The 11,401-nt window shown below is 39.8% G+C and overlaps 1 protein-coding gene across 1 annotated transcript in view; it reads right to left on the bottom strand.

Moving 5' to 3' along the window:
* Window positions 1-1,611: 1,611 nt before the first annotated feature.
* Window positions 1,612-11,401, bottom strand: part of CNIH3 (cornichon family AMPA receptor auxiliary protein 3) — an 84,725-nt gene continuing 74,935 nt past the window's right edge. Inside the window, exons 5-6 of the mRNA XM_063391114.1 lie at window positions 9,760-9,903; window positions 1,612-8,055 (exon numbers count right to left, since the gene is read on the bottom strand). Coding sequence (XP_063247184.1) covers window positions 8,028-8,055; window positions 9,760-9,903 — 172 coding nt within the window. The 3' untranslated portion in view covers window positions 1,612-8,027. The remainder of the gene's footprint in view (window positions 8,056-9,759; window positions 9,904-11,401) is intronic.

Here is an 11,401-nt window from a genome sequence, read left to right as displayed (position 1 = left end):
AAGGCCAAAGAGTCAGAGAAGGAGTACATTCAGGGAATATCTTTGACATCCCATGAAAAAAGGCTCTCAAATGACCTGAGGTGGCATGGCTTACAATGACCCCACAGCAGCAACTCTGAACCTGCCAGCAGCACTTGTCAAAAATGCATTCTGAATTAACATGTTAGAAATAGAGCTTCCTTTTCTTGTTCAGTATAACCCCATAAGTAATGTTACTGTTTGGACCTGTTTTATGTGGCAGATAAGACACAAAGATAACAGAAGAGCACTTCCTTTGTTCGTTATATTAACAGACAAGAATTTATTTAGCTTTTAGATGGCCTGTGTGGGTATGTGCATATCAAGGAGTACTTAATTAAATACTAAAGTATTTAAAAGCCTCTAAAAAGATAATAAAGGGGATATAAAACCCACTTTATATTCCTTTAGAGCTCATCTCATGCAATTAGACAATATAAACATGTATCAATATGTATTTTAAAAAATGCTTCAGGGCTGAACTCGAGGATCTAGAACCAAAATGCTAGGTGGTTGTCTTGGGTTGAAAAACATAACCAAAAAATGTGTATTCTATTTTCATCTGTTGAAACCATTTTGGAGATATTGTTTTTTATCTCTTGTAATTCTAGGGGGGGAAGAGGGTGGATGCCTTCTGATAATAGACCACCTGGGGCTGTGTTTCGTATCTCTTTAATTGACTTTATCTTCCCTTGTGGGGAATATCTTCTGTTAATGGGCCATTAAGGCTCACCAGTGATAAGACACATTACATCATCCCATTGGGAGATGCTCCACCCAGTGGGGAGGAGCCAACCATTCCCTACCCAGATAAAATGGGGACACAGGGACCCCAGACATCCTCTTTTCCACTGGCTTCTCAGAGGAAAACCGAACTCATCTCACCGCCACTACAGGATCATCTCTACTCCAACAGCACCACATCTGTGATCATCTCTATTCCACAGAACCACATCTGTCACTCCAGGAGGATTTATTTGGACTGCTTCCAACACCCTGACCAACAGGGTGCCAGATAGTATTCCTGACTGTCAGGGTTCTCTAGGACTTTTGTTTGTTTGCTTGCTTGTGGGTTTTTTGTTTGTTTGGGTTTTTTTGTGTATTACTGCATTTGAATTTTTATTATTCCTGGTAAAGAACTGTTACTCCTATTCCCATATTTTTTGCCTGAAAGCTCCTAATTGCAAAATTGTAGTAATTTGGAGGGAGGGGGGTTTACATTCTCCACTCCAAGGGAGACTCCAGTTTTCCCTGACAGATACCTGTCTTTCCAAACCCAGACAGTGGCAAAATTCAAGGGTGAAATAATCTGTACTGCATGAAACAAGGGTTAAAACAGGCCAAATACCCCCCCAGCAACCTGCAGGACTCCACACCATGAAAGGTCACACCAGTGCCTGTAAATGGGACAGGTTCCCCCCTGTGAACACAGCTCTGCTGGTCTGCAGCTGGGTTATGCCTAGAAAAATACATCATCCATTGCCAGATTGAGGCAACTTCTGTGCTGTTGATCTAGGCTAATAACAAATCTGTGCTAATGCACATTCAAACATCAAACTCCTGTACGAATGCATCTTTATTCATTTTCCAGGATGAAAACAATGTCTATCATAATAGCTAATTTCCATTTGTACCTAGTTACAACCAAACTAGGATAAATTTATTCTCCAATAAATGCCCACAAGCAGATGAAGGATTTGTATTAGAACCAGTGCCACTGTTTTAGTCGGAGCTTGCACTGGATTTTCTTTAAATGCAGCACTGAAAGGTGAGTGAAACAGGAACCACTGCATGATAAAGGAGGAGGATAAATGGGTAAAGCCAAAACGAATTAGAAGGGTGCAAAAAACTGAAATGGGGAGCAATTTTGATCACTGTTCTTTACGTTTTAGTGCTTTCTGGCAGCATCAAATTACAGCACACATGCATTCAGAGGCTGAAGCACACTTCAGTTTGTCAGCAGGGCCTAAGGCACAGCAACAGCCTAGGTCAGGTACCCACCTTGGTGGCAGTGCAATAAATGCATTTTGATAATTCCACTGAACTCCATAGTTTCCTCCTGTGAGAAAAAGTATTCGTTATGTAGGATTATAATAACATCTAGACATGTAATTCCCAGTTTCAGCTGTGCAGTACCAGGCACTACTCAGAGAGAGAAATGACTCATCTCACAAGAGCTCACAGAACACAGAGAAAAATCCTGCTTTGCTTGTTCTGCAAGACTTGCACTATGTATTACTTGTACTGTTAAGTGCTTGGTACTTTACATTACTATGCACAGGTGAGAGCTATTCCATAAGACTGGATGACTTCTGTGTTATTTGTTTCCATAAATCTTGAGGTGGTCTGTAACAGTTGTTCTTTCCAGTCAGTGTTTCACACTAATGACCAGTGGCTGCAAATCTATTTAAGAAGACTGAAACTGTCAGAACAGTGGGACAGATTTCTTCAGGTCTGTCAGGAGACTGGTGATATTAGGGATAATTTATAAGAAAAAGGAGCAACATCTCTTTGAGATTTAGAATAAACAAGATATTTTGGCTTTTAATGCTTTATTCCACTGCCATAACATATTACTCAAGTATGATGTCTCATTATTAGAAAAAAAAATTAAAAAGCACTTTAGATTCCTCAGAGTTTTACTGAGAGTTTGCCTACACAGGGAGTCATGGAGTTGGGCAACAGAAAAATATTTTGTCTTACATGGGAAGTTGGCCAGCAATTAGAGATAATAAAATAACTACTTCAAGTGTGAAAGCACTAAAAAATATTTCTAGACCTGTGGTTTATTAAATTGCATCAGAATATTGTCTGCAGCAAAGAACTTCATTCTTTGGTTGAGGTGTACCACTGAAACACATCATCAGAATTTTGTTACAGAATGTTCACATGTTTTCTGGGAGACAAGAAGGGGAATATCATATTTCATGGGAGAATTTTCCGTCCTTCCCACCTACAACTGTGTTACTGAGCATAACAAAAATAAATCAGAACAATGTGTTCATGAGCAATGGATGATCAAAAAGCTCACCAGAGCAGGAATCTGGACTGAGATCACCAATGTAAAGTTCAGTGCAGCATGGATGGCAGCCTAATATTTGTTGATTCCCAAAGAATAAAAAACCCAACTCCCAGTTTATTTTGACCTTTTCATCTCCTATTCTATTTGTTGCAACACAAGCTTTATCTAACATGCAATAGTATTTTCAATGAACTAAACTTACTGTATTTTTTTGGTTTTTTTCTATTTTTAATTTCCACCAACCTCTTGTAGAAATTGTGCAGTGTTAAGTGAGGCTCACATGAAACAAAAGGTGTGATTTCCATCAACTTCCATGTAGCCAGATTTTTACCAAGTTGGTATGACTTTCTGTGGAAGTTTGGCATGAGCATTGAAATGATACTTTTATCTCTCAAAAATGCAGGTTCCCTTTCCATTAAAATAATTTAGTTAAATGGATGTGGTATCAAGATCTAAAGGATGGAATCCCTACCAACAAAAATCCAGAGACCTTTCCAATGTGAACTTATTCTCCATGTAGCTCTAGAGGAATGGGAATTAAATGGAAACATTTTGTTTGTTTGCTATTGGAAACAAACAACCTCCAGTAAATTCAAGGATTTTGGATCATGTGCTGTCATTTTAAATTTTTTTGGTGAAAATATCTGTGTGGAGATGGAATGGAGAAAGGAAAAGCAGTAGATTGCTAATACCCTTGCTAATAATGTAGGATTACTCATGACCCCAACAGCAGTGCCAGATCATAACAACCTCAGAGCAGTTTCTGTAAGGTGTAGGTTGAAGAAGTTTTTCTTTCTCTTTCAGGGGTTTAGTGCAAAAGGAAGACTATGGCTCAAGGAAGCAGATGGAAAAACATTTCTGACAGCTTAAGTACAGTTAATTATTTGTAGGCGAAGCATTCTGCTATCAGCACTGATTTGCTGTACTTGAAACTGAAACAGTCAGAGCAGCAACAATTTTATTCAGCATCACTGCAATTACCTGACTATAAATAGGAGACCTTGCCTTTCATCCCTTCCAGGAGCAGGCAGCTAAGGGCCAGCACACTGTGTAGATGCCTCTTTGGTAAGCAGCTCATGCAGATCTCATCCTCTCCCATCTTTTTTCCACCTCTTACCTTTTTCCTTTAAGCAGACTCAACAGTTACTGGAAAAAAAATAAAAGAAAAGAAAAAAATAGTACAACATGTATAGGAAGAGTTCACAAGGTAAGTATCACCTCTTTCACTTCACAGATGGTGCTGCTGAGGAAAATGAACGTGCTCATTTAAGAACGTGCTCATTTCACACCTGCTCCTGAAGGAGCAAAGGGCCATGTGTTTTCTTGTGTCTTCTGGGATTTATCTGTACCATCAGACAAGTGAGAAAAGAGAACTCTGCTCCAAAATAACGACATTCACCCTTCTAGGAAAAGAGACAGGAAGAAAGTAGGCTTGCACAGGAAATCTCCAGCCTCCACTAAGCAACAAGGAGGAACTGGAGACAAAAAGGGATAACATAGATAACATAGATTATTTCTCCCTCAAAAGTGTGACATGGGGAAGACACTTCCTTGTGACCAGAGATCACAGTATTCTTTTCTATTTTTCAGCAACAACTAGGCAGTTTACTGCCCTTGCTTTGGTTAAAGCAGAATCACAGAATCTCCTGAGCTGGAAGGGACCCACAAGGACCATCGAGCCCAACTCCTGGCCCTGCAAACTAAACTCAATGAAAGGGAAAGTTTCCTAATATTAATCACTTTTCCCATCAGCTTTAAGATTTATCTTGAAGAGAGACAAAATGCTATTGAGAGCTGTGTGATTGCTGTATTATTGGAAAGAACTGAGACTATTAGCTTTCCTTGTCCATTCACACCAAGGACCAATTAGAGTAAGAGAATACTCTGAACAGCTGTGATTATCCACTCTGAAGAAAGATTAATTTGACTGGAAAAACAACAGAGAAACCCTTTAAAGAAGACATGGAGAATAGAATTTTCTATGGGAGGACATAAGACAGCACACTTTTAACAGAATGGAGGGTGAAAAGGGCTTCTTCCTCTATATAAATCTTAATATATATATATATATGAATCTTAAGCAGCATGAGAGAAAGTGTATGCAGGCTAATGTTGGCTCAAAAGCAAGTGGAATAAATTATCTAAGAATAAATTTACTCTGGAAATGCGAAAAATAACTTTCTAGTGCCAGAGCAGAGAAATCCTGGAAACGCTCGCTCAGAGCAGTAGTAGGATCAAATGAAGTGTTCTGCTTTCCAGTGGAGTTTGGGACGTGTATTGATGAAGTTGCCTGAAGTAGAGAACCTCTTTCAAGTGACCAAGCATATCCACTCCAGTCCTTGAAGCCCTCTGAGGTTACATTCAGAGGACCCCCCTACAGAATTGCCTTTTGTGCAAAATCAAGAATTTCAGGCCAATGCCAGTTGCAAAAACCACTGCAGAGCTTCTACTCAGCCCTGCAGGCAAACAACTGACCTGCTAGCAGTCCAGCTGACCCCTAAACCTCAAGATTTGAAAACTGTTTTCAGGCAAGAAGTGATCATACTTTTATCCATCCAACCTGACAAAATTCCAAGCCTTTCAGTGAAATTGACTTTAAAGCATGTATTTGGAATATAGGGAACCTGAATTAATTTCTTTTCATCCTCTATGAAATCCTGGAAGATGCATGGAAAGATTCAGTGATCTGCTCAGAGATGAAAGTTTTATGAGGTAGACAGATATCTAGAAGTTATTCACTGTGATTTGTTCCTGTGAATCTAGTTCCTATACTGCTGTAGAACTGGATGCTTTAGTTAGGATGCAGAGAAGGAATTCAGTTACACACAATCATCAGCTTTTCAAGGGTTGTGCATTAATTATACCACTGCAGCAGAGCTTTATCAGTTAGCTCTGAAATGATCCAGTGAAGTTTCTTAGCTCAGGCTCAGTCCAAAAGAACATATCTGTATTGCCTGCGGAGTCAGTGTGATTTCAGGAGCAGTTCAGCCACCTCTGTGGTGTGTGCAATCCAAACCTATGAGCCATCAGAGTCCAAACCAGGTTCCTAGCATCTGATTTGGCAGCCTTATGCTTCTATAACTGGGTATACTACACTGTATGAAGATAAAATGCATCCAGTAAAAACTACTGACAATTAAAAGAATGAAATGATTGTAAATGAAAGCATGTCAGCCCTTGTGACAACTTCATATAAATGTTGTTAGAAAGACCCCAGTACAATACTTGCACTGGCCAGCTAGCCCCATTGCAAGCAACACTCAGGCAGGATTTGGGAGCTGGCATGGTCAGGAGCAGAGACTTAGCAAGCAGCCACCATGCTTTGCTGGTTAGCAGGATTTAATTTTGATAACATAGCCAGACCAAACCAGAGTGAGCCCTGGCAATGCAGGCACACAGGAACTCCAGCTCCATATGGAACATGCCAGACATGGGATGACTCAGCAGCCATTGTGGGACTGCATCTCTCCTGCTGAATGCTATGCCCAGCCTAAAAACACCTCAGAGCTTGGTACAGGATCAGTCTACGGGCTCCCAACAGCCAGACCAAATGTCCTGAGCAGTGAGCTCGTGCTAACAGGACCAGCTGTGAACAAGCCAGGGGACAGATGGGCCTCTCCACGCTGTTCTCTGCCTACCTCTGGTAGAAACCCACCTTATTAGCCCATTCCCAATGCAAGAGTCAAGCACTGTCTGTGAAGGCTCTGGTATTAGTCTCAAGTTTACAGCCCTGCTACTACCCACAGCACCAGTGACTTTGAGGGAATGAGTCTGGGTTCACCTGGATCAGCACAGAAATATATTTAGCAGCAGTTCTGGACACTTGATGCCTGTGAGCTGTCAAACAGATCGACCTAAAAGGTAAATAGATTGCAAGTATTTATGTAGATATGTATTTGTATATACATATATATGTATAAAGATATGCAGCCCATATAAATGAATCCGAATTAGAATTCTACGACAAAATTTTAAAACCTTTAAATTATAAAAGAGTGAACATCTTTCAATAGGAACCTCATACAAGACAAAGACATTTTGTGTATCTGTTCCAGCTTAAATTTTACAGCAGAAGTAAAACTGCAAAACAGAATTACAGACCACAATTAGCTGGTCCAGTATTCGCTATCCAGCATTGTGATGAATATAATAGCTACGTTACAATCCTGTTAAATTATATGCAGCTTTCACCTGGTTTGGTTTTTTTATTCAATCAGAGGAACACTATTCTGGTAAGTGCTTGGCCTGATTAGGTTAAACCCAATGTATTTCTACATCTCACTGCATGGTATTGGAGCATCACAAATGAAGTACAGAAATATACTGGATGTTCACCTACAGGAATAGCATATAGTCAGAATACAGAACACTGAAGCAGCAAATTCTTTTGTTATTGTTGTTTTGGTTGGAGAAAAACCCTAACAAACCAAAACCACTGAAGCAGTTCCATGAGGTTTGACATCCCTGTTTGACTAGTGTCATGAGAGTAGCCCTGAAGGACAGTCACACATCTTATCTGAAGTCCACTCGGTGGTTGTTTCCAGAATGTGTTGTACAGCTCTTCTTTCTGTGCAAGATCATCTTGTCCTGTGCTTCCTCAGTCCAAAATAGTCCTTAAGAAAAGAAATGTTGCTTCTTGGAAGACAACTATATAGGCATTACAGTTTTAATGAATCGTCTAAACCAAGCAGCATTATCCCTGGAGAGGTGAATAGTTGTATGATTTGGCCCACGTTGTTGCAAATTTTTTTTTTGTTTGCTTGGGTATAGAAATCATTTGCTGTAATTCATTGAGAAAGATTAACAATTAACTCAGCCATTCTCCCATGGTGTTCTGCTTCTCTTTGCTGGATCTCTCTTTCATTTACTGTATTTACTGCTTGTTCAAATTTTTCCTCTTTGCTTTTTTTAATCATGCATCCCTTGGTTCACTCATCCTTGCGGCTCCAGCCTTTGTTGTTCTCAGTCTTTAGTGATGATCTTTCAGTTAGGAGCTCACCAGAGTGTAGATCATGCTGAATGTAAAAGAAAGACACAATATGAAAGTATTCCTTTGAAGCATGCAGAGCACTTTGATTTTCATAACCCTTTGCTGTCTGGTCCTCAGGTCTGACTGTAATGGCCTCTGCTTTCCTTTGCATTCTTTCTATCTCTCTAAAGCATCTTAATTATGCTGTATTCAAGATGGGTATCAAAAGGCACTCAAGAAATAACAAATTCATTATCGACATCCTACTGCACCACAAGCTGTGTTTGAGCTTTTTAAAGCTCAGTCTGATGTCTGGATTTGAACAGCCAAGAAACAAAACCATTTTGCTTTAGCGTGTTTGATCTTTAAAACTTCAACCAGCAATCCTCGGCAGGGCAGGCAAGATTTTCCATGAAATTGCATTGTTTTGATTCCTTTGGAAAAAAACCTCTGTGCACTAGAAAAAACATAAAATGCAGCCACCAGCTGGACTGAATCCATACATATTAAATGCAACTCGGAAAAGCGGAGAAAACAGAGTATATTGCCACAGCTCCATTTTGCTGCAATTCTAATTCTGCCAATACCCAGGAAAGCATTGAAAAACTGTCTGTAATTTATACTATTTTATCTAGCACCAGGCAGTGGATTTTGGATGGTGGCCACGTTTTAGAATGAAGGGCTCAGAGGAAGCTGCACAGCAGTAAGGTCTCAGGAGAAATGCTACACCACACTACAGAGCTGACTTTGATCCCAGCACAAGAATGTGGAGCTAGAAAATGTTTTTCTCCACAAATCTCAAGAGCATTTAAAAGGAATATTGAAAAACAACACTGTGCAGCAGTGACTCCTCAAGATATGGGGAACAGCAGAACAGGTAGGACACCAGAATTCAGAAAGAAGAACATACTTTACTTCCATCAGCACACAAATCTGCCTTGCAGAGGGATGGCTACATGCAAGACTGGCTTGAAGAGGCAACCCTATGCAAATACATCACAAAGGAAGGAGTAGAAGAAAGACATCTAAAGCATCACCTTCATTTAAAACATGCTAGAGTTTGTTGTCCAGTAGTTTTTATGGTGTGATTACAGGGGTGACTAAAAACACTGGGATCCTGGCAAGGCCTTGTCTTAAATGATCCTGACATATTTTTGCACTGGCCATTTGTGCCTGTGCACTGAGGACATGTGACAGCTGAAAGGGGCAGGGGGACAATGTCCAATTAGTGTGCATGTCTTTATGAATGTGCTTTAATTAGGGGTTTGGATCATGCACAGACTTTACCCTGTCATGAAGGGAGCCTGGAGGAATGACTATGGGCATGGTGCATCCCATGTTCCCACCCAACATCTAGCTACCCATTTATTTACCATCTTGAGTATTGCTACACCAGAGGTGTAGCGTTTTTCTTATGATCCTCTTGAATCATAAGGAATGATAGCTTTTTATTTAATGTAATGCCATTAGCATAACATTCACAATTTCACCCATCCTAAGAGACCGTACAGAGAAATAAAAGTGATTTCCTTTGGTTAGTGCTGGGGCCTTGCTCAGGCCTTAGGTAAACACTAAATATTGTGTACTGAAGTGCCAGCAGTCAGTGGGAGTGTTCCCCTGAATCAGCACTAGAAGCAATGTTTTATGAGACTAAGGAGATTGTCCAGTTGGTTCCAGTCATCCCGAAATGCAATTTCACAAGTGGAATGAAAAGCAGCCACTGTTCTCTTAGTGAAATGGCCAGACTTACCAGTAGAGATAGTAGAAGAAGGAGAGGAGGTAGAAGGCCAGCTTGCACCAGGCCTCTTTTTGGCAGTAACTCAAGGTATCTGCGTTCATGACTGCAGGTGGGTCGTATGCCAGCTCTGAGCTGTCCGCTGGGCAACGAAAATACCTGAAAGAGCAGGAGAAGACACCTGGAAGGACTCTGTAATAATCTGTATTAAGTATGTGCAGATACACGCCTGACTACCATCTTCCATGACATAGGAGGAATTCCCCTTTCTTTCTCAAGTCTCTGTTTCCAGACATTGTAAAAATCAGGGTGCTAGTCTAAGCACTCCTTCCTTGGTTCAGATAGAACCAAGCACTTAATGAATGTGGATTTTCTGCGTTCTATTGATTCTTCAGATCAAAATGTTTCCCCTTCCCACAGAGCTATTCCTGGCTTATCCACTAATATCTTACACAATGTGAGAGACAATGTATAGTGGTTTGTGATCATAGAGTGGAGGGAGGATTACTGGGCTTTTACTGCACCTACACCACTGATTTCAGACACGATGGGAGGTCACAGTCCCAACCAAGTGGTAGCTAAGTTCCTCCAACTCTGAAAAGGAAAAAAGCCAATATGGAGTAAAATAAGAAGTGCCTGACCAATGTTTTCTACATGTGGCACTGCTCAAGAAGTTATCATCCAAATAATTTACTTCAGAAAATATTCTTCTTACACAGGAGAAATTTCTAATTATTCTCAGCAATGACTGAATGTTTGAGAAAATAGTGACAAAAGAACTTCTTTGGCAAAGGAGCTTTTATCTCAGTTAGTTTGCAACAGAAGTAAAAGCAAAACCAAAAAAAGAGAAGTCTTCAACAAAGTTAATGAACTACTCTAAGACCAGCAAATGAGAGAAAATATTGTTATTTCTTTTGCTTTGACACAGTAAACAGAAGATTGCTGATTGCTTACAGATGGAGAGACAGACAAATAGGAAGATATAAAAACACCAAGCAAGTGACCAGCAGCAAACTTTGAAAGATGATGTTCTCAAAAGTAACTTTGCTTTTCTCCCTCCCAATGTTAGCCACATCCACTTACAACCTCTAATAAGATTGCAAACTCTTTTATGGAGAACCACAGCTGAAATCCTGCTTAATTTTCTTCACTTGGATGAAGATATTACACAGTGTCTTCCCATGGTTCTGTGCAGAACTTTACACAATGAACCCAAACTTGTCTGTGGTTAAAGCAGGAGTAATTAGGCAGTACTTATAGCAAAGCATAAGAAGAATCATGGAAAAAAAAGAGAATCAAAAGTTCTCTCCAAAGGTTGATACCATTACTTAGAATCTGACTGTTTTCCTCTTGGATATATTTGTTTTTAGAAATTTTTAAAATAGGTCTCATTGTCTCAGTAAGGGTTGATAACCTCTAGCAAAAGAGCAGCATAAAACATCATTTTTATTGCAGCAGAACAACAGGGAGAAAAGCACTTGTAGTTTCATTTCATTTAGCTTTCTGAGAACTAAACTGGGACTCCAATTTCTGAATAATACACTTTATCATATGACTCTGCATTACTACCAAGCTTTTGCAGAAAAAAAGTGTAAAAAAGCTTCTGCTTTTTAGTTCCTGGTTGAGATGATAATTTTGACTTCTTTACAGAATTATT

This window comes from Prinia subflava, chromosome 2, assembly GCF_021018805.1.
Source record: "Prinia subflava isolate CZ2003 ecotype Zambia chromosome 2, Cam_Psub_1.2, whole genome shotgun sequence".
In the NCBI taxonomy this organism is placed as follows: Eukaryota; Metazoa; Chordata; class Aves; order Passeriformes; family Cisticolidae; genus Prinia; species Prinia subflava.
Note: the sequence above shows the minus strand (reverse complement) of the source record. Positions and strands in the feature narration are given on the sequence as shown.